This window comes from Balaenoptera musculus, chromosome 8 (assembly GCF_009873245.2).
Source record: "Balaenoptera musculus isolate JJ_BM4_2016_0621 chromosome 8, mBalMus1.pri.v3, whole genome shotgun sequence".
NCBI lineage: Eukaryota > Metazoa > Chordata > Mammalia > Artiodactyla > Balaenopteridae > Balaenoptera > Balaenoptera musculus.
Genome location: NC_045792.1, coordinates 103,434,991 through 103,462,523, shown reverse-complemented (window position 1 = coordinate 103,462,523; position 27,533 = coordinate 103,434,991). Strand labels below are relative to the sequence as shown.

General features: G+C 59.9%; 2 protein-coding genes across 5 annotated transcripts; one reads left to right on the top strand and one right to left on the bottom strand.

Annotated features, from left to right (window-relative positions):
• Window positions 1-4,438: 4,438 nt before the first annotated feature.
• Window positions 4,439-15,635, bottom strand: OVOL1 (ovo like transcriptional repressor 1). Its single transcript, XM_036860072.1, has 4 exons — window positions 15,504-15,635; window positions 8,711-8,928; window positions 6,820-7,009; window positions 4,439-6,620 (listed from the first exon to the last, which is right to left on the bottom strand). Exons 1-4 carry the CDS (start codon window positions 15,601-15,603, stop codon window positions 6,325-6,327), a joined length of 804 nt encoding a protein of 267 aa, XP_036715967.1. The 5' UTR covers window positions 15,604-15,635; the 3' UTR covers window positions 4,439-6,324.
• A 109-nt stretch (window positions 15,636-15,744) lies between these two features.
• On the top strand, window positions 15,745-26,863 carry AP5B1 (adaptor related protein complex 5 subunit beta 1). 4 transcript variants are annotated; one of them, XM_036860071.1, is made up of 3 exons: window positions 15,745-15,866; window positions 23,964-24,132; window positions 24,237-26,863. In XM_036860071.1, exons 2-3 carry the CDS (start codon window positions 23,983-23,985, stop codon window positions 26,718-26,720), a joined length of 2,634 nt encoding a protein of 877 aa, XP_036715966.1. In that variant the 5' UTR covers window positions 15,745-15,866; window positions 23,964-23,982; the 3' UTR covers window positions 26,721-26,863. The 4 variants fall into 4 exon arrangements, with proteins under 4 accessions (XP_036715966.1, XP_036715963.1, XP_036715965.1 ...); XM_036860068.1 differs by lacking the exon at window positions 15,745-15,866 and adding an exon at window positions 23,478-23,562; XM_036860070.1 differs by lacking the exon at window positions 15,745-15,866 and adding an exon at window positions 23,505-23,853.
• Window positions 26,864-27,533: the final 670 nt, after the last annotated feature.

The following is a 27,533-nucleotide window of genomic DNA, read 5'->3' as shown; positions in this document are numbered from 1 at the left end:
TCGTCTCTGCATCCCCAACGCCTCAGCACAGGGCTTGGCACAGAGTAGGTGCTCATGAAGGGAAAGGCTCTCCCATCTCATGATCATGGAGGGTTGAGACACGGGAGCCCCGGCCTGAGAGTCCTCAGACTGGAGCCCGTGTGACCTTGAGCAAGACATTTAATGTCCCTGAGCCTCAATTTCTTTGTCTAAAAACAAGAACAATAATAGCTACTTCCCAGGGTGGTTGTGGGGATTAGTGACGTCAGAGGGAAGCGCAGCTCGGTGCCTGCCCACCACAAGTAGTAGGAGCTCAATAAATGCAAGCGGTGATTAGCTGCTATTAAAGGGCCGGTGTCTAGGGGCAGGACAGGAATGAAGACGCAGACGTAGAGAATGGACTTGAGGACACCGGGAGGGGGAAGGGTAAGCTGGGATGAAGTGAGAGAGTGGCATGGACATATATACACTACCAAACGTAAAATAGATAGCTAGTGGGAAGCAGCCGCATAGCACAGGGAGATCAGCTCGGTGCTTTGTGACCACCTAGAGGGGTGGGATAGGGAGGGTGGAAGGGAGACGTAAGAGGGAGGAGATATGGGGATATGTGTATACACGTAGCTGATTCACTTGGTTATACGGCAGAAACCAACACATCATTGTAAAGCAATTATACTCCAATAAAGACGTTAAAAAAAAAAAATATATATATATATGAAGGGCCAGTGACGCGGCTCCCAGAGCACGGGGCTTAGCGGTGAGTGACCCTGGCATCTCTCAGTGCCCTGAGCCTCTCTCGGTTTGGTCTCCCACCCTGAATGCCGTGGTCCCTCTGCTCTGCGGAACGAGCCCGTGCTGCTGTCACCTAACAGGCCGTGTGGCCCCGCAGCCTGGATGCAGAGCTCACTTGCTCTCTTCCCTGGGCAGCCCTGCCCCGGCTTCCTCTCCGTGGCGGTGGGAGGGGGTGGGAGCAGGGGGGGCATGCTAGCCGCCCTCAAGCGTTAAGTCACAGGTGAATTCTGAGGACAGGCGGGTGCTCCTGTTTGAGATTTAGGCAGGTTACACAGTGCAACTGGCTCCCTACCCCTCACATCTGTGAACACCTTTTTAGATGCCTGCTTTGTGTTGTACTTTGAAAGCTTGATGGGGTAGAAGTATTCTCATTTTATGTAGAGAGAACAAGTGAGGAACAAAGGAAATCGGTCCCTTGTTACCAAGCTCTTACGTTCAGGAAACAGAACCTGGAAGACATATTATAATTCTCAGTGTACCACCCTTGCCCAGGACCAGAATCTCCACACCTGCTGGTGTCGGACCTGAGTCCCCAAGTGTCAGCGAGCCTGCCGCCCAGGGGGTGGGGCTGCCAGGCAAGGAGGGCCGTCCCAGAGGAGGACTGAGAGGGCCTGACTGATGGGTTACAGGAACCAGAAAGCTGGGAGCTGGGAGCCTGCGGGGTGAGGGATGGAGTATCAAAACAGACTCTAGAAACTGGGGAAGGGGACTGGCGTGAGGAATGGAGGGTAGATTGGTCTTGGACATGAAGAGGGCGGGAGATCCTTGGTCAGGCGACCACCACCGCCTGAGGGAGTGGACTCGTCCTGGGTGGCCCCAGAGGACGGGCCAGGGGAGCCCTTCCTTCAGCAAGACCAGGTCTTCACCACCCAAGCCCAGCCTCCCAACTGGTCCCCCACTTCCAGGGTTTTCTTATCCATTCCATTCTCTTCACTAGCATTTTCACCCAGGCTCTGCCTTCTTGGGAATGGGGATTAGGCCTGGAAGTCACGGCCACTGCCCGACCCCTTAGAATTTCATGGCTGGAAAGTCTTGTATTTTGTCCAGCCTTCAGCCCCGCCACTGAGTCCCCGTAGAAATTCCTAACGAATGGCTTCCCAGCCCCAGCCGGCAGCCCCCAGTGACAATGCCCAGGGCGCCTCCCTCCCAAGCCGCTGCCCCAAGTTAAGCTGTGCCAGGGCTCCCTGCAGTGGAGGCTGTGCCCCTCTGATGCTCACCTCTCCGCCCAGGTTCTACCCGCTGGGTCCACCGGAATGAGCCTTTCCGCCTGCTTCAAGCCAGCAGCCGTGTGGTTGGTCTTCCCCACTCGCACAGCCACCTTCTCGGCCGTCTGCGCCTCCTCGTCTCCGCTGCAGTTTGTCAGTGAGTTTCTTCAAGGGTGTTATTGAGATGGGGGCATAGAGACACGAAGTCTTTAGAACAGAAAGGGCGTTTGAACTTCGGAACCCACCTCATTTTATACACAAGGAAACTGAAGGGTTAGGTCGCTTGCCCAAGGCCACACAGATGGCCTCAAGGCCATCACAGGGCTGGGCCTCAAGCCCTGTCACTGCTCTTTTCCTGCCACCCACCTACTGGTGACGGGCCCAGGCAGGCAGAGGGCAGTCTCGGCTGTTGACGTCACGCTTCTGGTGTCATCCAGGGTCACACTAGTGCTTCTTTGGGCGGCCCCATCCCCAGTGACGTGTTGAACTTCAAGTTGACTAAAAGCCCTGAATTGTTTTATAACTCGATTTTCTTCTGATTGTAAAAATTATATATGCTCATTGTAAAAACATTAGAAAATACATAAAAATATAAAGTATAAACCTTCGCAGCACTTCCTGATGCTGTAAAGTTCCCCCCACCGTGCACTTGGTTGCTCTGTCTTTAGCTGTATAAATAGGACTCTCCTTCCATCCTCCATTAGGCCGGACGTCTTGCTAGGTCCCAGCCAGCTCTCCTGTCTCTCAGAATTTTGTTTTGTTACCAGTTCTTGTTGGCACCTGGGCAGGGCTCAAAAAAACACGGTGGTGTGGCTGAACGAATGACAGCATCCGGGTTGTCGGATTGTCGGTGGGACGGGTGAGGCCCCTGCTGGCCCAGAGCCCACACCTCTCTTCTGGGTCTGATCCTCCTCTTTCCCTCCTTGAAACACCTCCCCTCCTCTTTTGTTCTAGTCAGACTCTCCCATTTTTCCAGCCCAGCTGAACCCCACCTCTTCCAAGAAGTCTTCATTCTTTCAAATGCAAAAACCTCCTTTTTGGGTTCCACAGCCTTCGTAGTCTGGCCACACCATTTACCCTTAGTTATCCACTGACTTGCACTAATCTCTCCCCTCTGCCTGGCTGCTGCCTATTTCCCAGGCAGCGGAGGGTACCCGCACCGTTCCCGTTTCCCTCCCGGCACCCATCCTGCAGAGTCCCGAGATCATTATGGGCCCTCAAAATGTGACTGCTCGCCTGACCCTGTCTGAGTGGTGGCCGCCCTTGAGCCCTTCTGAGGAGTGGCTTGGAGGGCGCCCCGGGAACCCTCTCCCCACCCCCATCCCTGGCTTCCTGGAAAGCTTGCTCCCCCTAAAGTTTGCATAGCAGTTAATCATCTGGGTTCCCAACAATGGGCTCTGCCCATCTTGGGACATGTAAAAATGGGATTTGGTTTGCCTTTCACATTGGGAGGCTTCTAGAGGTAAAGAGAAACCCTCTGTGCCTGGCTATTTAAAGAGACATAGGGAGGGTCAGGGGCCCTTTCCAGTCCTCTGGGCTTCACACAGGGAGCCTTAGAGGTCAGATCAATGTTTTCCTTTCTCCTCGCAGCAACAGGACTACCCACTCTTCTCACGCCTCCCGGGACATCTGCCAAGGGCCCAGGCCTGGCAGCCCCCTCCTCCATCCCTGGCGGGGGCGTGATGAAAAACCGCTGAACTGGGACTCAGGGACCAGGGTCCCCAGAGTGATCAGGTCTCCCCAAGCGATCCTGGGTAGGTGATGGGCACGGCCAGGTAATCTCTAAGTTTCCCTCTACTTTGAGTTGCCTAGAGGTGCGAGGCCATCTGCCGGCCTCTCCATCGGCAGTGTGCGCGTGCTTCCAAGCACAGACCCTGAGCCAGGCTGTCTGGTTTCTAGCCCAGCTCCACTACTAGTTAGTCATGAGACTTGGGGCCAGCTGCCTAACCTCTCTGTCGGGTGTGGGGAGCAGCCCCCATCTCGGAGGGTGGCTGGAAGATCAAGGGAGCTAATATGCATGAAACACGAGTGTGCCTGGCCCAGAACAAGTGCTGTGCAGGTGTGACCATCCCTACAGCTAGGTGTCTGACCCAGAAGTGACGGGAATTTTGCGCCCTACTATTTAGGAATGTGGCTTTTCCTCCTGTGGTCCTGGCAGGGTGTGGGGAAGAGACTGGACCCCAAGTAACTGCACCCGCTGGAGGAGAGCCACGAGTCAGTCAGGCTGCAGGAGCCAGGGGAGGGCCCGCTGCCACCGTGAAGAGCAGAACATGCGGCCTTGGGGTCAGCAGGCACTGACCGCCCAGACCATGGGCAGGCCACTTTATCTAGCAGGCTCTTGTCTTGACTTCAGGGCCATCGCTACCTGTAAAAGGGTAAAGCTTTGAATAGAATGCATCAATTGTTTTGATTAATTTCCCTGCAGGTGGAAAAACGAGGTCTATAAAACAAAAAAGCAGAAACACAGAAAATGATAGTTCTTTATTTTGATAGTTGAGGGGAAAGTTATAAAACAGACAACACAGAGCTTTGTGACTGCCTCAGAAAGGCAATGAACACAGAGATGAACAATGAACAGGCAATGAACACAGGGATACAGAAATGTAAACAAGACAAGGCTTCCAGAGAATGTTAGTTTATGCTATACAACTTCCAGAATACAGCAGCTCCCACAGACTCTAAAGTAAACTAAAACGAGAGTCTTCCAGAGCAATCCATACACATTCAGAGGGAGGTCAGAGAAGGCTCCTTCCCTGCATCCGGGGACTGTGCAGATGCTGCCCTTTCCGGGCAGGAGAGGCCAAGGCTGGTTCCGCCTGGGCTTTGGCTTCACCTGCTCTGTTCTGTGTTCTCTTTCGAGTTTGCCTTCTCATTCTTCGGCAGGCTGGCTCCGGCCCCTGCCCGTCTTCCCCTTTTGACCCACACCCCTTTCGTGTTCTTAGCAGGAAGCCCAGCCAAGCCAAGGGAGCCTGGCCGAGTCCCTCAGGTGGAGCCAACCAGCCAGGGGTGGCTCCCTCCTTAGGTGCTCAAGACCCAGCCTCACCATTTGCCAAACATTCAGGAAAAAGGCTACAAATATAACCTGTTAACCATTTAATACTGTCCTCCCTCTAGAAGTTTCTGACGTGTCTGGTTATTATTCTGTCCCAATATTTTTGCTCCCGCCCTAGGGTTTTTGACTCTCCCAGGAAAAGAGCAGACCTCGCGGCCTGGCCCTGCACTCTTGCTGTTACTTCAGGCAGTGGACTCTGGGCGCATCACAGCCTCACCACCCCGCCCGGCTGACCCCTGCGGCCGCAGCTGGACGCCCCCCACCCCGGATCTCCGGAATGGTGAGTCGTTCCGCAAAAGGTCTGTTTTCAGGAGACCAGGAGGCTCTCGGTCACCCTGAGACTTGCCTTGAAAGGATGTGGGAGGGAGGCAGAGACACGGGGAGGGAAGAGCAGAAGATGTGACGGCCGTCCCGGCAGAAGAGGGAGAGCAGAGAGCAGTACACCCTCCTCCAGGCAGGGCTGGAGGAAAGTCTTAGGTTAAATATCTCAGGAGGTATGAGGGGTGGGGCTGGGTCAGGGCAGCCACCCCAGAGCCAAGGCACAGAGGAGGTGTGAAATGTCCAGGATAAATAGAACTGCGTGGGGAGGAGAAAAGCCAGCTCCACCCTCTCTTAAAATAGTCGCCATCGGCACCAAAAATATATTACTATCTGTACATATGTCATCTTTTAAAAAAGGAAATAAAACCTCCTTGGCACCTTGTAGTTGATTTCTTAAAAATGAGGTGAGATATGGCAAGGCCTCCCGCATGCGCGCACGTCCACGGCTGTGCACACGCGTGCATCTCCCTGTCGAAGAGCGGCGCCCCGCAGCGCCCCTGCAGCCCTGACCGCGAGAAACATGGCCGGGCGGGCCGCCGCCAACTCCTGCACGGCTGTTGTTTGCAGGGGTGCCCTCTGCCGGGGCACCTGACTCTGCCATCCACGGGGGACCAGCAGCCCCCCATCCCCCCGCTGCTCCGGAAGCAGAGGACAACAGGATCGCCCTCACGTACCTCCTCTGGGAAGGAAGTCCTGTCTCTGGACCCGAGCTGCTTCAAATCGAAGGCAGCCCTGGCCCGCCCCACCCTGCCCCACAGTTACACATGTCTGCCCGGGCTCAGAGCGGCCTCTGCCCCCCAGACACCGACGCAAATGCGAGCAGAGGTCAGCGCCGGCCTGAGCGAGCACGCGTGCCCGCGGGCTCCACGCCTGGTCACCGGCGTTCCGGCAGGAGGCCGCAGAGGGCGGGCTGTCCGGGGGGGCAGGGAGGCGGCCCTCGCCTTCTCCGGGCTGCCCAGGCCGGGGCGCCGCTGCTCAGAGGTGGTGACTGCTCTGCAGCAGGGAGGTGACGGTGTCCTGCAGGGCCACGGCCACCTTCTTGGAGGTCTTGCGCAGCAGTGGGCTGTCAGGGTGGTGCTCCTTCAGGTGCAGGACGTGGCCCTCCTGGCTCTCGGACGTGCAGCCGCACTCCTCGCACACGTACAGCTTGGCCCGCCGCTCCTTGTACGCGTACTTCTGCTGCACGCCGTGGATCTTCTTGAGATGAGACTCCAGAGAGCAGCGCTGCGTGAAGGCCTTGTCACACAGGCTGCACTTGTAGGGCCGCACGCCTGCGGGGAGGACAGCGCCGGCGTCAGGGACCCGACTCCGCGGCAGAGGAGCGCCCGGAGGCCCGCCCGACTCCAGCTCCCCAGCGACCGGACTGACGGGCCGCGGAGGACGTCCGCCCCGAGCTCCCAGGCCCCCCCGGGCCCAGGACAGCAGCGCGGCGGCAGCGGCCGCGGCCTCCGCCGCGCGGGCTCCTCTTACCAGTGTGGGTGCGCACGTGTCTCTTCAGGTCGAAGGTGTCGTTGAAGCCCTTCCCGCAGTAAGTGCAGAGGTGCCTCTTGACGTCGTTGTGACACTTCATGTGGCGATTCAGCATGCGCTGGTACGTGAAGGCCTTCTGGCAGATGTGGCAGGTGAAGAGGTCTCCACTGGGAGTGTCCCCTAGGGTCACCTGTGGGCAAGGACGGGGTTTGTGACGGACACCCAGGAGTTGGGGCTGCAGGTGGCAGATTGGGAGGACACACACACCAGCCCCCAGCCACGTGAGGAGGGCGGTGCCCACCCCAGACGCCACACCTCTGTGCCGCTGGCTCCCAGAGGTCTGGTGGTGGGGCTGGAAGGAAGGTCAGCCTCCTGTTGGGCTCCTGAGTCTCTGTGCAGGGCCGCCACCCAGCCCCTTCCTTACCATCTCTAGAGATGGGTGGCCAGCTCCCCACAGAAACAGCCCGATTCAGTAACTCTACCTGTTAGAAAGTCCTCCCTTCACTGAGCCCAAATCTTTCTCTGTAGTTTCTGCTCTCTGTTCCCATTCTACGCCTTAGGACAGGGAAGAGTGCCCACGACGCGGTCTCCGTGCAGCCTTCCCAGGCTGAGGCCACCACTGGGAGCCTGGAGTCCCCTCGCAGGCCAGCCCAGCCCCTGGCCTTACTTGAGCCTGACGTGGTCTGGTCTGAGTCCCTTTGCCACCCTGATGACTCTTTTGCTTATAAACATTTTTCATTTTCTTTGTAATTATGGAACAGCTGTTCAGAAGTGGAGACGTGGCCTCAACGCCCTACCTCTGTGAATGTTCAGAGGTTACTTGTGCTTTGTGGTGGCTTTGTCACTGGCCACTCCTCCCGAGCTCCCTGGGCACCGGGTGCACCCCATCACCCCGTGCCTTCTGGCCCTGCACTGCTTCTGGCACCGGGTAAATGCCTTCTTGCTAGCTAATCAAGCCCTTTGGGGTCAGGACTCGCTCCTCTGGCACATCTGCTGTCCTGTGCCCCCTGCTCTCTCTCTCCACGCGCTCCCTAGCCACTGGGATTAAGGGGTGGGAGGAAGGGCCCTCGGGGATCAGGGGCACTGTGTCAGCTCCCCGGCCAACCGCCCAGCACATGTCTTGGCGATTCCCCTCTGGTTACAACATGTGGCCTCCGCAGGTAAGAGAGGCAGGAACAGCATTGCACAGCCAGTTTTCTTCAGTCTTTTGGTTCATAGGAAAGCTCCACGGGAGCCCTTCCTCTAGATGACTGCTTCCAGATCCCGGAGCTTTGAGGAATGCAGGCCCAGCCAGAGACGGCCCTGCTGTTAGCACGCTCCTCGTGCTCCTGGAAAGCAGGGGCATTCCCGTGAGCTCCTTCCTGCCTCGGCTGCTGAGCAGTGGGCGCTCACCAGGCCCCGCCCCAGACCCAGGGCTCTGGGATGGAAGCACACGCTTGGGCGAGGCGGAGACTGCCGCTGGGCACATGCGCAGGGAGCCGACCACCCAGCAGACTCCAGACCTCACTCTCAGCCGACGGAGACGCAGGCCCAGGCCAGATTGCAGAGCCAGGCTCACGCTTCCCCGCTTCTCCTAGGACTTCTGTGTAAAGAGGTGCCTCCCCTCAAGACCAGAAACGAAGCTAAACAACTCCCAGAGAGGACTCCAAAAGGGTTAAGCGTCTTTTGAACCTCACTGCTTCTCCCCAGCGCATGGGCATTCTCACTTCCGACCCACTTCTCTTCTTTCCCACCCCCGTCTGTGCTCCAGTGAGGTTCACTTCTCTGCAGAAACCTAGACCCAGACTCAAGACCAATCTCTGCTTAAGTCTCATTTGTGCCACGTCTCGTGGGCTGGACCCAGGAGGATACACGTGCCCCTGGTCGTTGGAGACAGCGTGAGGGTCAGTACCTTCATCTTGGTGCGCAGGAAGCCATGGTCCCTGCTCTGTGGGTCTGCCAGGCGGCTCGTGTCTTCGGAGGGCAGCTGGGCCACCACGCAGGGCCCTGGGGTCACACTATAGCTGGAGTCCCGAAGGCTCATGTCCAAAGCCAGGGGGCAAGAAGGGGGTTCGGCCACTGATGGCTCTGGCTCCCTGTAGGGCTGTGGTGGGCAGAAGCCTAGGCTGACTGGGAAGAGAAGAACAGCCAAGTGAGGGGCTTGGTGGCGAAAAGGGGATTGCGCGGGATTTCAGGAAGGTTCCCTGGTGGTAAGCTGGCTGGAAGCTGGAGCCGCTGTCCCACCCCTTGCAGGCATGTGGCAGAGCAGGGCTGCCCCCAGCCCACTGCATGCCGCACCTCCCTCCCCCCACCCCATTAAGGTAATTACAGGTGACGCCAGCCAAGCTCCACGGCCCACAGGCCTGCCCGCTGAGTAATTTGTGTCTTAGCGGAACTGGGAGGACCAAACCTGCCCTGCCAATTATTCTTCCCGAGCTGTCTGCCTGCCCCACCTGGGCCAGTCCCTCTGGATTCCAGGCCTCATCCACGCTCCTGCAGGGACAAAGGGCACCACTGGAGGCCCTGGACCCAGGGACTCATCCCTGCCCCAGAAGGGTCCCGGTGGTCTGCGCCACTCCGGGCCTCTCTTCCAGGCAGATTTAGCTGCTGGCCGTAGGGAACGGGGCGGTCCTAACCCCTCTCTCCTTCAGGGTGGTCTGTCCCTGACGTTGCAGCTCACTGGGGCTCCAGGCTCCCCACTCCCGCTGGCCCAGCTTAGCAGGCGAGCAGGCCGGGTGGGGCAGGGCAGGGAGGAGGTCAGGGAGCAGCAGGTGGATGTGGCCTAACAGTCTCCTGGGCAGCCTGCCCGGCGCTTACGCAAGCCTCGCCCAGAGCAGGGACCGCTCACTCGCTTGGTCGCTGTGGTGCTTTGAGGGCTGGGCTCCCGCCCTCTGCACGGCAGCTGCGGCGATACCAGCAATACCGGCAGCCCTTTGACACGCTGCTCCCCACGACAGACACCTCACGCTAAACAGGGCCGGAGAGGCTTGGCCCTCGTCCTGACTAGACAGGAGGGGAGCTCTCCCGAGTGACACAGAGGAGACAAGTCTCAAACCCCCAGAGCTGAGGCAAACAATCTAATGTTACAGTTTGGTCAGTATTTTTCTCCCGAAGAGGCTGAGCTAGGAACATTTTCCAAGCCTCAGAAGGAAAACTCAAGAGGGGCACGGGAAGGAAAGGATGAGTGGGCTTCAGGGAGAGGGACTTAGCAGGTTGACTTAGGGTCTCAGAACCATGAAGAAGGCCCCCTGCGCCCGCAGCCCCCGGCCAGTGAGACAGTGGACGGGGTCCCAGGGAGGGGCGGCCCCCAGCAGGATGCAGCGGGCGAGGCTGGAAGCAGAGGACACACCAACGGAGGAAGGGCGAATATGAAGGCACCCAAGTTTCGGGAGAGGCCCCCGCTCTCGCCCCCTTCAAACACAACAAAGTTCTGACAGGGGAAGAATGCGCCTGCCCGCCACCCAAACCCGTTCTGCTGGCACTGGCGCCGTCTGTCTGTCCGTCTGGGGACTCTAATGAGCCACCTCATTCCGGGAGTTGATTCACCAGCACCTGGCCCTGGCCTGGCCTCTCTCCAAGCCCTGGACGGCTGGACGTCAGGCCGGAGCTCTCGGAGGTGCCCCCCCCGCCCCCGGTCCTCCCACAGTGACAGCTGTCTGTGTACAGGGATGGGGGCTGCCGGAGGGCGGGTGTGTCCGAGTGTTGGCAGCTTCAATTTATGCCAGATCACCAGCTATTGGAGATCTTGGCTGAGAATTCAAGACTGGATGACAATTTCCATTTCTCAATCCAGGTAGAGACAAACAGGAACCTCTACCCTCTTCTGTCTTTCCGTATCAGATAGCGAGATCAAGGCTCCCGCAAGTTGGAGCCTGGCCGCAGAGCCTGCACGCGGAGGAGCAGAGGGAGGAGTGACAACAGGGGAGGGTTAACCGGTTTGCGCTCAAACGAGTTGTCACCCTTGGCTCCCTGGCTCCACTAGAGCGGGGTCCACGGTGAGGGTTCTGAGGATGTAAGCAGGTTTAGGGGGAGACCTGTTTCCCAGGCCTGCCTCTCCCGTTCCGCAGAGGCCCTGAAATGACAGTGCTGGGGGACCGGGGACAGGGAGCGGGCCTGCCCGGTCTGCCTGTGTGCCGCTTTCCCCCGAGAGAGGGGCAGGTGAGGTCGCCAGGGTGCGGACGGTTGCCTCATCCCACGCGCCCCGCCAAACCCGTCTTCCTGCCACCCCGGGAGCGTGTCCCTGCCGCTGCGCCCATCGCTGGGTGTCACCGAGCGGCAGGAAGCAGAACTGGCTGGGCCCTGCTTGTGCTGCTCTCTGCCCCCTAATTAGATGTTTCCGGCAAGGTGGCGGCCGCTGTGGCTACTCACCGCCCGCCCGCGGCTGAGGAGTGTGGCAAGGCCCTGTCCCTACCCCCTCAGGGGCCGCACGGGTTCCCTTTCTGTCGGCTCAACACGCCTCCACCTGGATGACATTGTGGGCATTGGGCCCAGAGCAGCTTCCCACCCGAGGTCTTCAGCAAGTCCCCTCTCTCTTGGATTGAAAGCTCCTGGCCCAAATACCAGACAGGGTGCCAGGTCCTACCCTATCCAAGGCCTCACGCCAGGGCTGGGCACGAGGCCTGGCCCTAGGCTCTCTGGGGAGAGCGGGTGAAGCAGACGTGAGGACACCTAGCCACGGGCTGGGGCTGCTGCCGACCTGGAAGCGGGGTTGGTGGGGGGGAGCCCAGTGTGTCAGCACAGCCCAGGCTGGCGTTAGGCGGTCTTGCACCCCTATCAGGAAGGGCAGGGTCCCCTGTGCCCATCTCCTCCGGCCCCCAGGTCAGCTAGCAGGGGCCTGAAAGGGAGCCAGTGCCAGCCAACTGGCAGAGCTGGGCAGCCCTGGAAACACAACGGGCCCATCTCTCAGCCTGTCGTTTCCATTCTGTGAACGCCAAGTTTTTCTCTCAGGCAGGATCTTTCCCCCCTTTCCCAACCGTTTCTCATACCATGTCCACAGTGAAGTTAACCAACCGTGTGCACCTCAGCCCTCACACCAGGGTGGACGCCGCAACCGGCGGAACTGTACTGTGTTTGCGTCCTTCCTTCCCTCCCTCCCGTGCAGCACGGGGCTGGCACCCCTGTGGGACGCTACACGATACTTGCTGAGCATGAAGAGAGTTAAAGAAGAAGCCTGACATCAACAATGGCCATGCTTTGCTCCCATCCTCCCTGTGCCCAGAGGACTCGGCCTCACCTGCTCTCTTTCTGGGACAAACAGTCTGGCAGGACTCTGCCTCAGGTCACCCAAGCTAGGGACAAACAGCCTGGCAGCTTGGGTGACGGCACCCCGTGGGACAGCTAGGAATCCCATCTAGCCCACCGTACCCATCCGTGAGCTGGCTGTCTACCCTCCCAGCCTTGCTCGCGCGGAGAGCTCGGCAGACGTGTCCCTCACTGCCAACACGTCCCAGGAATCAGAATGATCACCGTCAGAGGCATAATCTCTCCCCAACTCCACTCCCTCGCGCCCCTACACGTGTACTCTGGGCCCCAAAGCTGACTTTCTCAGCCTTTCTAACCCGGCCCAGAAAGAGCTGCCCAGGTGCCCACACTGCCTAGTCAGAGCCAGGCTGAGGACGCTCCAGTCCCGCGCACCTTAGCCTGGCTGCCCCCCGGGGTGGGCATGTGCTGACGAACTGGCAGGACGGACTGCGGAGGCTCCGTCTGAAGTGGGGAGGTGGGGGGGGCCGTTTTGGGGTGGGAGTAGGGAAGAGGTCCCAGGATACTCATGGCTGGAGCATGTCATTCAGCTTCCAGGCCTGGTCTGCCCTCCAGTGCCTTCCTGGCCTTTTGAGATTCCTCTCAGCAGGGGCCTGGGGAACCCCACTTCATCCCCGTTCCGCCCCGTTCCTGGAGCTTCCCCTTAGGTCCAGGAGATGGAATTTAGCCCCTGGGTACAGGGGCCTGGGTTCATCATCAAGAAACCAGCATCAGTCCCTGCACTCCACAGTCAATAATGACACAACGAAGGAGAGATGCCAGTGGAGATGGAGGGCGGGGGCTCGAGGGCCAAACAGGTGGCAACTTAACCATGAACCCTTTCAGTGCTCCCAGCGTGCGTGGTGCTGTCGCCCACCCCTGCAGCCTTCCAGCCCCTGTGCCCACTTCTGGGCTTTTCCCTCAGTTTTGGGAGGAGAGTGAGGCCCAGGGGACTGAGGGCAGGAAACCTCTAGAATTGTGCCTCAGAGAAGAGGCTGGAGTGCTGGTCAGACTGGGGCCCTGGAGTCAGAGCTGCCAGGCCGGGGCCCAGGATCTTCAGTCAGTAAACACTTTCTTTCCAGGCATTCTTTGCTGCTCTAAGAGTCTCAGAGGGCCCTGGCGGGAAGGTCAGACCTCAAACGCTTCATTCCCCAGCCCTCCCGGTGCCTCTCCCAGTGGGACCGGACGGGGTCAACGCTTATTTGGTCACAGCGTGCTGAGTCTGTGAGGTGGGGTGAAGGAAACGTGCCCAGCCGGCTCTTAGGGTCACGGTCGGCTGGTGATGGAATGGCCCAGTCAGGGGACAGGCCACCACAAGACACACTCCCCACCCTCTAGCCATCTGAGGCACCCGAGCGTGGCCCAAGAACATTCCCTTTCTCATTTCCAAAAACTGTGGGAAAACTCTCTAGTGGGCCACATGGTTTTGAGAGGCAAAAGTAAGTTCTCTGACTTCTACTCTTTGCTTGAGCCCACAGGACTCTCCCTGGCAAACTGTCACCTGCACCTCCAGGTTAGACCCCACCCTACCTCCGGGATGATCCTGCAGAGTGAGCGGCTCCCCTCACCTGGACAGCAGCGGCAGGTGGCACAGACCGTCCTGTGCACCTGATGGGACAGCCCCTGGGTGCAGGTCTCCCCCGCCACTCCCACTATGGCCACCAGAACTGTGCTGGGGAAAATCACTAGGATGCAAGGAGGTCAATGATTTGAACAAACGGAATTCCTTTGTCCTTTGTAAAAGTCAACACATGATCTGTTACTGACTGGGATGTGAAATAAAACTAAAAATAACAGCACACTAGTCTCTAGCAAGGCTCCGCTCACCTTTAACACAGTCCAAGTTCGGTTTATCAGATCCCAAGGAGCAGCTAAGCAGCAAGTCAGACACAGGTGAGGGAGGAGGCAGGAGCAAGGAAGGGGGCTCGCGTCCCTCACCCCCTCACATGGCCCTTCTGGAGGTGGAACACCGATCAACTCCCCGGGGAACTTGGAGAAGTGAGAAACTATACACAGAATCCTGGGCCCACACCCTGATCCGCCTCCAGTGTAGAGGCAGCTCACTTCCCTTTCTGTCTCAGTTTCCCCACTGGGGTCATCAGGACTGCTGGCGCATTCCCACCTTTTAAGGAGGCTGTAGATAGGGGCCTAGGCACTTGAGATAAGGCTAAGCTGTGAAACACCCCGCCAGCCCTGTAGGCCATAGGATCCTGACGGTCGTCTGGCCAGCACTACACCCACAGTCTCCAACAATTTATTCAGGAGAGAAACCGAGGCAAGAGCCCTCACAGGGCCCCTCACCGCCCTTATTTCACCACTCTCCTACAAGGCCCGGGGCGATGCAGGGGAACCTGCAGATCAAGGGTCAAAGTCGGTTGGTTAATTACAACCTCTCCCCCCTTGGAGGCGCCGGGCAGGGTGTTAGCGCATCCCGCGCCCCACCCCCAAGGCCTGGGGAAGGGGAGTTCCGAAGGAAACTGGCTCCCGACCAAAGATTCTGTTAGGGGTGGGGGAGGACCGAAGGCGCAGAAGAGGTCTCGGGGCTAACGTGGAAGATGCCACTGGAGGAAGAAACAACTGGGGTTACTCATCCAAAGTTGACTCCCACGCTGTCAAGGCGTCTTCCGAAAATAAACTTGGTGCCCCAGCTTCCCCCGGGGCTGCTCCCTGGCTGTGGGGTGGGACCTTTAAAACCCCTCTCAGCTCAGTGGTGTCCTCTGCAAGGTCGAAGGAGGCGCTTTTCTAACAGAGGTGAGAGCTGATTCCACCTTTGCCTTCAGGGCTAGTGGGGTGCAGCCCGGCGCCTTCCCCACGGTCTCGCGCTCCCCACGGCTCGGAGCTCCTGCCTGCCCGACCCTCACGGGAACCTTCTGGCAGCCAGTGTTGTGGGTGAGAGGGAGAGATCAATGAAGGTGGCTTCAACTCTGGGTCTTCTCTTACATTTTGCACAAATCTCAGCCAAAACTCCAGCTCGCTCCCTGCCCCCCGAAGTGGCACCGCTCCAGTGCCCTCCTCCCGCCTCATAAAAGTCCCGGCTTTCGGGATTTACGACACGAGAGCGGAGGGTTGCCTGAGCGGTGACACACCCCGTTGCCTCCCCTGCGCCGCGGCTCGGACCGGTGGAGGGGAGGGCGGCACCGCGCGGGCCCGCGCGCCTCGGACAGGCCTGCCCCCCGCCCCGCCGGGGTCCTGGGAACGGCTGTCGCCCCCACCTGGCAGCCCCCGCGCCCACCCCCGCCCCCGCTTGGCCGCTCCTTCCGCCGGCCCTGCCCTCCCCTCCCCCCGCGCCCGGGGTCGGCCGCGCCGCGGGCTAACGGGGCAGCGGCCGCTTAAATATTAAATCGGGCGCCCCAGCTGCGCCCGCCGCCGGGCTCCGCGCCACTGCGCCCCGCACGCCGGCCGCTCGACGGGGCCCCGCCGCCCTCTCGGCGGCGCGGGGCTCGGGGCGCGCGGACTGGGCGCCTCACCTGGCACGTAGATCTCGCCGCGCTCCTCGTCGGGGAGCTCGCTCCAGTTCCTCCTGCACGTGGAGACGCACGGCTTCTTCACCAGAAACGCGCGGGGCATTTTCGAACCCTCCTCGCCGGGTACCGGCCGCTTCCGTAACTAGAGCCGGAGCCGTCCCACCTTTCCCTGGCCGGGCTGGAGGCGGGCGGGGGTGGGGGTGGGGGAGCAGGTCGGAGAAGAAGTCGCCAAAGCGTCCTGCGTTGCGCCGGGAGGCCGTGCGCGGGACGGCGCGCGCCCGTTTCAACCCCGCGGAGCTGTCGCCGTCCTCCGTCTGAACGAGGTCCCCTGCAGCCAGGTGCACCGGACGGCGGAGGAAGCGGCAGGTATGCTTCTCCCGGCGCGACTGGCGTCCCTCGCGTCCGCTCGGGAAGTCTTAAAGTGCGAGCACGACGGACGGGTTCACGCTTTATTGGCTCGCGGCGGCGTGTGTTGGTGGCTGGGGCGGGGAGGGGGTTGCTGATCTGAGCTAATTAGCTTGGAGTGGCCCGGGGAGCGACGGCGCATGCGTTGGGAAATAACGGTGACAACCCACCTATTTGTTACCTGTCGAACCGGTTTCCATTCCGCTGCCGGTGAGGTGGCCTCGCGGGCTGGGCGGGGTGGCCGGGAGGGGGCGGGGGGCGGGCGCAGGGCCCCCAGCACACCGCTGCCCGCCGGGGACCTCCCAGCGGGAGTGCTAGCGTTCGCCAACCGGAGTTTCGGAGTTTCGGAGGGAGCAGAGGAGGAGAGGGGGGGGCAAGGGGCAATGTTATTCGGCGCTCGCACGCTCTGCGGGCGATGAAGTGAAACTCGCCCGACTGGGCCCGGCCCGGCGCGCCCCGGGCGCCTGGGGAGGCGTGAAGCCGTCGGGCGGGACTGGGCGGCCCGGCCCACACTTGTTGAACCGGGCCCGGGCTCAGGCGGCCCCGGGTCCCAAACGCCTGGCTGAGCAATTCGTGGTTCAGCCCAGAGGGAGATATTTGCTGGTCGCCGGCTCCGTTCGGAAAGGCACGCGGGGCCGCAGGAACGCGCAGGCCGGTGGGCGGGCAGGCCGGGCCTCGCCGGGCCGCAATACAAAGCGGAGAGCAGCCGTAGGGCCGGGCGCCGAGCCCTGCCGAGAGCCCGCCTTCTGGCCGGGCAAGTGTGGAAGGTTTCGTGGAGGAAGGGGCGTTTAAACCGTTCCGAGTCCTCCGTGACCCCGAAAGACCCCAGCGCCTAGTCACTGGGGCTCACACCGCCGCCCCCACCCCCACCCCCACCCCAGAGCCCTCATCTTTGTCCCAAATGGCCGGAGTTCAGGTGCAGCAAGACTGGAGGTGAGCCGAGGGCAGAGGACCAACTTACTTTGCCTGGCTGCAGCCACGGCAGTCAGGGAGCTCGTGTCTTGGCCCCAGAGCCCAGCCTTGGCTGAGGCTCAGCCTGGGACCCCTCACTCTAGCCATTCATCATGCGCTGCCCAGTCCCAGGACCCGCCTCCTGGAGGGAGGCCCCGCCCTCCTCAGAAGCTGAGGAGCACTTGGTGGCCTCCATGAGGCGCGGTAACTGTGCCACTTCGGCCACTGGGCTTCTCTTACCAGCTGAACTAGTAAGGGCAGGCATGGGACCCCTTCCTCTTTTTAGCTCTCCCCCTTCCCCCATGTAAAATAAAATAATATTTCAGAGTCCCTACCACACATATACCTTTCTCCCATATTAAATGTTTGCTGCAACAGATTAGGAGGAAATGAATCTGATAAGTGAACTCACACAGTTCAAAAGTCAGGACTCAGAAGAGGAGCAGCCTGCTTATGGTGGACTTTCAGGCGTCTAGTGGAAGAAGGTAGTTTTTCAAGGGGGAGGCTTCCAGAGGCCCTTTACATGCCCCCACTGGACTTCTGTAGAGCACTTCCTGGGCGGGTGGGGAAGGTGTGGACTTTGGGGGCAGATGGGCCTCCTTCTCTGCTCCTTCCTGGAACCTGTGAGTCTGGCCAAGGGGCTTTCCTTTCCAGGCTGTACCCTTGTCTGTCACCTGAGAATCCCATCATCTACCTCTTGGGTCCACGGTGAGGACGGTGTGAGCTCTGGCAGGGGTACTAATGTTTGCCCCCTTCCCCTTCCTTTCCCAGGCTCTACTTCCCTTGTCAACCCTCCACTCTTACCCTGGGCCCTTCCGTTCAGTTGACAAGCGAGCACCTGCTACTTGCTTGTCTTTTGAGTATATTCTGGGCAAATAAGTTTGACTAACACTGTCTGGGAGAGAGGTGAATGTAGTTCATTCACCCAACAAATATTTATTGAGCACTGTGGTTGTACCAGACCCTGACAGGGGCTGGGACACAGTAGGGGCTTCGTGGAAACTCTGATGAAGTTTCGTAGATGATGCTGGACACAGAGGCAGTCTTTCTCATCGGGGGAACAACTCAGATGTCTCCACTTGTGGAAAGAAAGTTACACAGTGTACGGAACGAGGCCCAAGGAGGGAGGGATATTCGTCCATGCTGTCCACTGCTGTATTTCCAGCATCTACAGCTGTGCCTGGCACATAGTGGGTTGTCAATAAATATTTGTTGAATGAATGAATATCCTATGTTTCTTGACTCATGTGACACATTCAGCCTTTTATGTTCCAAATTTGCTAGAGGCATAAATACAAAGCAAATTTTTTTATTATGAGGAAAGCTATAGTGCAAGTTCAGTGTGGTAAAGGGCAACTCTCAGAGATGGGGGGGGTGGCATGGAGAATGTGACTATCTAAAGCACCAGTGACAAGCATGTCATCCAAGCACAGAAATCCAACATTGCCACTTTTGTCCATTTGGAAACTGGAAATCCAGATTTATGTGTGAAATCTACCAATTTTTATTTATTTATTTATTTATTTACTGGCCACGCTGCACAGCTTGCAGGATCTTAGTTCCCTGACCAGGCATCAAACCCCGGGCCCTCAGCAGTGAAAGCGCAGAGTCCTAACCACTGGACCACCAGGGAATTCCCTGAAATCTACCAGTTTTTAAATGTTGACTTAGTTTTTTTTTAAAACATGGAATGAGTCCAATAATATACATTCGTGGGGCAGATTTGACCCGTGGGCTGCCAGTGTGTGGCCTGTGGTTCATGAACCAGACAATGTGTGTGAACTTGGGTAAACACTGAGCTGAACCGTGAGCTCCATAAGGGCAGGCACCTCCTGCTCTGTTCACACAGTGCCAGTTCGATATCGTTCTCTCCTTCCTTAATTCAGTCACCAAATATTCATTGAACACCTACTATATGCTAGCACTGGGTATCCCGTGATGCAAGGCAAACAAAGAAATAAGGAAATGATTAGTGTGATGCAGGACATTTAACTAGTGATGGGATGGTGACAGGCGAGGGGCGCTGAGATCTGAATGAGAGGTAGGAGCCAGCTGTGCAGAGCAGGGAAGAGCCTGATCAGTAAATGGATCCGATGGCACAAAGGCCCCAGAGCAGGAGTGAGCAGCGCCTGTGTGTGTGTGTGTGTATGTGATGAACCGAAAGGCGAGGTGGCTGGATCATGAGGGGATGGGAAGGTGTAGGAACTGACCCTGGAGAGGCAGGTCGGTCATGTCATGTGAGGCTCAGTGTGGTGGGAAGCCTTGGATCTGCTATGGGGAGAGGAATGTGTCACCAGGCGAGGGGTGCTGAGGGTGGCAGTAGGGAGACCAGTGAGGAGGCTACCGTAATAGTCCAAGAAGGAGGGGATGGTGGCCTGGGCCAGCTGCAGGCAGAGCCATGAGTGCTAATTCCAGGTGACATGAGTAGCCATGCCTCTTTGGTACAGTGGACAGGGGTGTGAAGGGAAGCAGAACCCTAGCAGGCAAGCAAGGACCATGTTCCCCAAAGGCTGGTGGCTGGCAGCCGCCTTCAGAGCTCGGCTCCCCTTCCAAGCAGCCCAGGGAGAGCTAGGGCAGGAGTCGGATGGAGAGGTTTTGGAACAACCCCTTCCTGTTCTCAGAGAAGGCTTCTGGGGGGAGCTGGGATGGGGTTGGGTGGGGCAGGGGCTTAGAAGCATGGCGGCTCGGGGCAGAAAGGCTTTTGGGAGCTGTGCTGAGAGGACAAGCAGGACAGAGCACTGGACCTGGAGTCAGGCTGCCCCAGGCTCTTAGTCTCCAGGGACTTGGGCTAAGCCCCGTCTGTACAGGGGGCTCTGAGTTCCGGCTCTGCTCCTCAGAGCCGTCAAGAGATGCTGTTGATTCACTTTTGCCCAGAAGCCTAGCAGCCCTTGAAAATGGACTCAGCCTTAAAGCAGGCCGCCGGTGCCCCTGGCCACCGAGGCCTCTGCTTGGCTCAAATAGTGGCCTTTCCAGCTCTGTTTGACAGTAGCCCCGTGGAGGCTGCAAAGCCCCTGACAAACTGTGACGTGCTGTGGGTGACACTGACACCTCCATCTCTTGCTGGGTTCTGTCCTGTCAGCTCCCAAAGCATCTGGAATCTTCCCACACCTCCGTCTCCACGTTTACCACCCTGATCCTTTACAACTGAATAAAGTCCTTGGGGCCCGGCGTGCTCTGGCCCCAGGTGGCCTCCTGACCCCGTGCTTCTTCCTTCCCGCTGATTGTGTGTGTGCCCGCCACACTGCTGGCCCTCTGTCCACTGAACTGGCCAAATCCTGTTCCCAGCTCACGCCTCTCCTCTGCTGCTCCTTCTGCCCGGAAGGCTTTTCCCCACTTGATGACTGGCTCTCTCTCGTTACTCAGGTTTCAGCCAGATGTGCCCTCTTCCAAGAGTCCTCTCTGACTGCCCTAGCTAAATCATTGTGCCCCCAGTCACTTCTGTCCCATTACCCTATTTTCTTATTCTTTTTTGCAGCATCTCTCTTTTTAAAAAATATTTATTTATTTATTATTTATTTGGTTGTACTGGGTCTTAGTTGCAGCAGGCCGGCTCCTGAGTTGCTGCTCCAGGGCTCCTTAGTTGTGGCTCGCCTGCTTCTTAGTTGCAGCACGAGGGCTCCTTAGTTGTGGCATGCAAACTCTTAGTTGTGGCATGCATGTGGGATCTAGTTCCCCAACCAGGGATTGAACCCGGGCCCCCTGCATTGGCAGCGCAGAGTCTTATCCACTGCACCACCAGGGAAGTCCCTGCAGAATCTCTTATTCCATGAAATTTTGATTTGTCTTGTTTGTTCGTTTCTCCCCCAGTGAAAGTTCTGTACATGAGGGACCTCTTTTAACATCATTTTTAGTAGCTTTATTTAGATATAGTTCACATACCATAAAACTCACCCTTTTAACGTGTACAGTTCAGTGTTCTGTTTTGTTTTGGTTTTTGGTTTTTTTGTTTTGGACCATGCTGTGCAGCTTGCGGGACCTTAGTTGCCTGACCAGGGATTGAACTTGCGCCCTCATCAGTGAAAACACGGAGACCTAACCACTGGACTGCCAGGGAATTCCCAATTCAGTGATTTTTAGTATCTTCACAGAGCTGTGCAATCACCACCACTGTCTTCCATCACATTTTCATCACCCCCAAAGAAAGCCCGTACCCGTTAGCAGTCACTCTCCATTCCTCCCAACCCCCAGCTCCTGGTACCCACTACCCTGCTCTCTATGGATTTGCATATTGATGTGTTCTTTTTAAAGCATCTCCGTATCCCCAGTGCCTAGTGCTGTGAGGATGGGTATCTCCCACTTTACAGATGAGAAAACTGAGACTCAGGACTCCTCAGGAAACTGACTTTCCCTTTTTTCAGTGTGCCTAGTGTCCCCACAGAACTGGGCTGCCCTGGGGAAGATGGAAACTCAGCAAAAAGAGAAGAAATGAGTTGTGGGCATTGAGTGGGGAGTTCCCTGCCCAGCCACTTGCTGCAGCCCACGCCTGGGCCCCCTCGGCTGGGAGGTCACTCTTGGGGGTGGGCTTGCTGACTGCAGATTCAGTGCTGGTGGTCTGAGTTCAATGTTATGCCTGGCCTGTGCCAGGGACAGTACCAGCACCACCCTCCCACAGGGGAGCAGACATCTGGGCAGGCAGGTGAAGGCTGAGAGTAGCTGGGTGAGTGGAGGGCCAAGTCAGGGATAGCAAGGGGCTGTGGGCTGAAGTCCAGGCTCCACCTCTTAGGAGCTCTGTGACTGTGAGCAAGTGACTGCACCCCACTGGGCCTCCCTTTCCTTCTCTGTGAATGGTACCCATCCTCAGGTACCTCAGGGTGCTGTAAGCCTCAGTGGATCCATGTGGATGCTTCCACCACAGCATCGAGAACTACACGTGGGTTCCCTCCCTCCAGACCCTGGGCCCCAAGGAGCAAAGGCTCAGAAAGGCTGGCTGCTGTCAGAGGCTGAACAGGGGCCAGAGCCAGCATTGTAGTTCCTGACCCTTTGAAGCCTGTCTCCTCAACTGTAAAAGGGGTTTAATAATCATTTCTCCCTCCCTGTAAGTGATAAGGGCTGGGGATGTGCAGTTATCAGCACCCTCTGGGCCTCAGACAGGGAAACCAGACAGGCTCCTGTTACCCCCAAGCTGCCTTCCCTCCCAGGGCTGCTGTCATCCGGCCTCTTTCATCCTAGATTTAATTAGCCAGGCAGCCCCACTCCACAGCCTCTCCGGCCGAAGTCATCACTCCCATTTTATAGGTGGGGAAACTGAGGCACCTAGAGGGAAGTAGTTTGGGATTGCCACCTGTGAGTCAACTGTTGAGCCAGGGCCCAGAGGAGCTGGGACTGGGTTTTCCAGCTGGACTTGTCCCTTGGGGTGGATCCCTGTCTCCATCCCCTTGGCACCCTGGGCACCCAGAGAGCCTCTTTTCCAGCTCTCTCTACCTCACCACTCCCTACCACCTCCCATCTGGAGGGCAGCAGGAGGGGGTGGGGAGGGGCCTGCCAAGCCCGGGGAAAGGTGAGAAACTAGTTGGCAGCGGCTGGCATGGGGGCTTAGGCCTGTTTCATCTTCAGAGCGGGCTAATGAGAGCCAGAGGCGTTACTCAGATTGGCGGGCTGTGGGTGTGGGGTCTGGACGCCCGCGGTTCTGTGCCCTGGAAATCAGTGATCAGTGGGGCGTCTGCAGCCTGGACTCTAGACCCAGGAGGGGCTGTTAGCTGAGCCCCAGGCCCAGCCCTCTGAGTGCCCCCAAACAGCCCTGCTTCAGCCCTCTGGAAGTCAAGAGTGCTGGGCTCGGGCACTGCTTGACCCCAGATCTCCTGCGGCGGCAAGGCCTCAGTTTCCCGGTCCGTGCTAAGCGTGCTGTGAGCCCCGTGACCGGCCAGGCCCTGCCAGTCCTCACGTCTGCATCCCGTTGTTTTCCGGCTTCATCGCAGCTTGGGACTTGGCCCCGCCAGCTTTACCCCGGTCTGGCTGCCGCGACCCTAGCCGACCTTCGGCGCGGCCTCTGCCAAAGGTCAGCAGCTTCCGCCTGCCCCGACCCCGGCGCCGGCTCAGCGCCCCCAAGCCGAGCGGGTGGGGAGCCGGGGCCGGCGTCGGGGAAGCGAAGCCAAGCCCTGCGGCGCCCGCCCGACCGGTTTAGCCGGGCCCACGGCGCGCAGTTCCTGCGGGCGCCCGGGGACCGCACCTTGTACACCCCCCAGCGGCCACACGGGGAGCCCCAAGGACTCCAATCCGCGTCACCCCCAGGGGCCGCGGGCGGCTGGCGCAGGGTGCGCCGCGCCCGGGCGCCGGCGCGGGGCGCGCTGGTTGCCATCCTCAGCAGTCTGGCAGGCGCGGGCGGGGCCCGGGCCGCTGTCCACCGGAGCGCCCTGAGATTGCAGTCCGCGCGCAGAGGGGACCCTGGCATCCGCGAGCCCAGGCCCACCCAACTCCACCGCCTCTGCCTGGGCCTGCAGCGGTTCCGGGGAAGGGGAAGCCTGCGCACAGCGGGACAGTTACTCAGCCCCATCGAAACCAGCGAGTCTTCACCTGCCAGCAGGGAGGGCGGGGGGGCGGCGGCCCGGAGGGCGGGGGAGGCGGTGGCCCCGTTACGGCCCCGCCCCCGCGAGGGACCCGCCTCAGTTCGGCCGCCCACGCGCCGCGCGCCCCGCCCCACCCCGCCCAGCGCAGCCAGCCCGGAAGTAGCCGGCCGGCCGGAGCGCCAGCGGCCGCTGGGTCAGGCAGGGTGAGAGCGGCCGACCCGTTACCGCGGGCGCCGGGGTCCGGGGCGGTGCTGTGGCTTCGGTACCGGCTGCGGGCAGGCGGCCTAATGAGCTCTCGGCACGCACCCCCGCGCCAGCTGCCTGCCCGGCACCCCCGCCCCTGCTCGCCAGCCCTCTTCCCCCCGGGGACCCTGGCGGCCCGCCCTAGCGTCACCCCCGAAACCTCTGGGTTTCATCTCGGGACCCGGGTGCGGGGTCCCCGCTGGCCTCTGCGCGTGGCCGAGGGCGGTTGGGATCTGCTAGGCGGCCCTGGGGTGAGAGTGTCCCCTTTGGGGTTGGCGCAGGGGCTCGCGCGCCCTCTGGCGACCGTGGGGCCCCGTGCGTCTCCAGCCCGCAGGTCTGATCCTCCCTCGCTTTTCTGCAGGGACTTGGCGTGCCTGACCATGGGGCCCACGAGCCGGGAAACCTGGGCCCAGCGCCTGGGCACCTTCCGGGCCAGCCCGTCCGCCTTTATGGCAGGTCCTGAGGGTGAGGATCTGGGTCGTCATCTGCTGAGCGACCTGAGGAGTGAGAAGCTGAGCGAGCCGACTAAGGTAGGCCCTGCGCGTGACCCGTGTCCTGGCCCAGGTGGTCCCTTCAGCCCGCCGTGCCCTGAACCTCAGCTTCGTGATTCCCACCCAGAAACCCCTATCCCCAGGTTTCCTTGCTGGCTCTGAGCTTGGAGTACCCAGCCCAGCTGTGGCCGGACGCTCCTGCGGCCGAAGCAGCTGCCACCTCCCTGTTGGATACCCTGGTCCTTCTACCCCCGCGGCCCTCGGCTCTGCGGCGGCCCCTTCTGCTGGCGGCCACCACAGCCTTGGCGGCAGGAGGTGCGCTGGGCCCCACCTCGGGAGCCTCCCGCCGGCTCTTGCCGCTGCTGCTGGGCTTGGCCTCGGGCCGCGATTTGGGGCGAAGCTTTGGCCCTGCCTCGGAACAGCGCCCCCTGCAGGCCACAGCGTGGGAGTGCCTGCGGGAGCTGGAGAGCTGCAAGCCTGGGCTGCTGGGGGGCTGTCTGGGGCTGCTGCGGGGCCTGCTGGGGCAGGAGGGCCCTGTACAGCCACTCAGCCTGCTGCTGGCACGTGCCCTGCGAAACGCCTTGGTGATACAAGCCAGGGCCAGGGTGGGCCTGCAGGGCCTGCTCGTGGCTGGGGACTGTCCCACTGAGGGTGGTTCCTGGAACTGGATGCTAGCTGAGGAGGGTGATGCCCACCTTCAGCCCCAGGCACCCAGTTGGCCAGCAGCTGAGGGGGGGGAGTGTTGCCTTGCCACGCTGGAGCTCAGTCCTGAGGAGGCCCGGGAGCTGCGGGCTGCTGTGGCCCAGCTTCTGGACGCCTCCTACCTGCTCACTCCTGTGGCCCAGGCCCAGCTTCTGTGGCTGCTGGGCTGGGCCCTGCGGGGTCTTCGGGGACAGCCACCAGTGCTCTTCAAGCCACAGCTGGTACGGCTGCTGGGCACAGCACAGCTGACGCTGCTGCACGCCGTTCTGGCTCTGAAGGCGGCCTTTGGTGAGGCACTGTTCACAGCCCAGGATGAGGCCTTGCTGCTTCGCCGGCTCACCTTGGCTGCCCAGCACCCGGCCCTGCCCCTGCCCGCCCATCTCTTCTACCTGCACTGCCTCTTGAACTTCCCTGAGAACTGGCCGCTGGGCCCAGCAGGCGAGGAGGCTGCCCCGCTATTGCTGGGGTCCCAGCTATGCCGTGGCCTCCTGCCCAGTCTTCTGCATGACCCGATGGACCTCTTGGCCCGCCTGCATCTGCTGTGCCTGCTCTGTGTGGAAGACGAAGAAAAGGAGGAGAAGGGCCAGGATCAGAGCCCCCGGCGGTACCTGGAGGAGCTACTGGCTGGCCTGCGGCAGAGGGCAGCCCTGGGTGGTGGCCCCCGGGCCTTAGCCACTCTTTGCTTCCAGGCCTCATACCTCGTTGCTCGCTGCCTGGCCGGGCAACCTGCGGTGCTGACACCCTTGACCCACGGACTGGCCCAGCTGTACCGAGCCCGGCCTGCACTGGCTCCCCATTTCGTGGATCTCTTGGATCGGGTGGGCCCTGAGCTGGGGGAACCCTTGAAGGCGGTCTTGCGGCGGGAGGTGGTGTCCAGGCCAGGCAGGGATGAGGCCCTTCGTTGGCACCTGCAGATGCTGGCAAGGGTGGCAGATGGGGATGCCCAGAGTGCCACCCTCGGCTTCCTGCAGGCTGCAGCTGCCCGCTGCACGGACTGGGGCCTCCAGCAGGCCCTCCTGCAGGTCTGCCGGGCCCTGCTGCGGGCAGGTGTTGGGGGAGGCCTGGCGGACTTGCTGCAGGTCCTGGCCAGGCAGCTGGAGGACCCTGATGGGCGGGACCACGCGCGCCTCTACTACATCCTCCTGGCCCACCTGGAAGAGCCCAAGCTGGGGGTGGCCCTGGGCCCCTCCCTGGCCGCACCTGCACTGGCCTCTTCACTGGTGGCCGAGAACCAGGGCTTTGCTGCAGCGCTGATGGTGCAGGAGGCCCCGGCCCCGATTCGGCTAAGCGTGGGTCCCCACAGAGCCAAGGGCCCGGCCCCAGTGCTGCAGCTCCAGGTGGAGGTGCTGGAGCAGGTGTATTCTCTGGAACTGCGCTTCCGTGTGGAAAGACAGCTCTATGCACCCTTGGGGGCTGTGCACGTGCCCTGCCTGTGCCCCGGCCGCCCCATCCGCCCTCTGCTGCTGCCTCTGCAGCCCCGACGCCCGGCTCCCGCGAGGCTGGCTGTGCGCGCCCTGTACACCACACCCAGCGGCCTCACCTGCCACGCTCACCTGCCACCCCTTCTCGTGAACTTCGCTGACCTCTTTCTGCCTTTCCCCCAGCCCCCCGAGGGGGCCAAGCTGGGCTTCTTTGAGGAGCTCTGGGACTCCTGCCTGCCAAAGGGCACCGAGAGTCGCTTGTGGTGCCCTCTCGGGTCACATGGGCTGGAGGCATTGGTGTCCCGCCACCTGGAGCCCTTTGTGGTGGTGGCCCAACCCCCGACCAGCTACCTCATAGCCATCCGTCTGCCCCCAGACTCGCGGTTGCTGCTGCGGCTGGAAGCAGCCCAGGCGGACGGAGTGCCTGTGGCCCTGCGGACTGATGACTGGGCCGTGCTGCCTCTGGTGGGGGACTACCTCCGGGGGCTGTCAGCGGCTGGCTGAGCCCCAGGGCCAGGCCAGGTAGGAGCAGGACTGCGGCCTTTGCAGGCTCTTGCCCAAGAAGGGCTGCTGAGAGCCAGGATACAGCCCCGTAGCTCCTTTCTGTAAAAAAAAAAAAAAAAACAAAAACCTATATTTGCTAACAACACTCACTGGTTTGTTTTCTTTTGGGCCCTGGTTGGGGGAAGGCACGCTGGGAGGGGGGTCAGAGGCTCCAGGAAAGCTTCCAAGCTAGGAACCCCCAGACTGCAGGGCATGAAAGTTCCTTCCTGCCCGGATATGCTAGGATTCTCTAGAATCCTTGCCCAGGAGGCAGGAGAAAAAACATCCACATCTTTACTTCCCAGAGAGGGAAAAGCCTTGCTCAAAGCCACCCAGCAATTTAGGAATGCGAGTGAAGCTGGACTTGGGCCTCCTGACCTGTGAGCCAGTGCTATTCGACTCCAGAGGTTTGCAGGATCTCTGCACAGGGAGCTCAGGCTAGATAGGACGAGGGACAAATGGGCAGAAACAGAGGAGGCTGCAGCGGCCTGGTGTCCCCTTCCTCTAGAGCCCATGAGCCACAACTACCGAGCCCACATGTAACAACTACTGAAGCCCGCTCTCTGCAACAAGAGAAGCCACCGCGATGAGAAGCCCACGCACCGCAATGAAGAGTAGCCCCTGCTCACCGCAACTAGAGAAAGTCCACGCAGCAACAAAGACCCAACGCAGCCAATAAATACATAAATAAACATTACTCATTAAAAAAAAAAAAGATGATAGAATATTGTATCCAACAAGAGAAGAATACATGTTCTTCTCAAGTGCACGTGG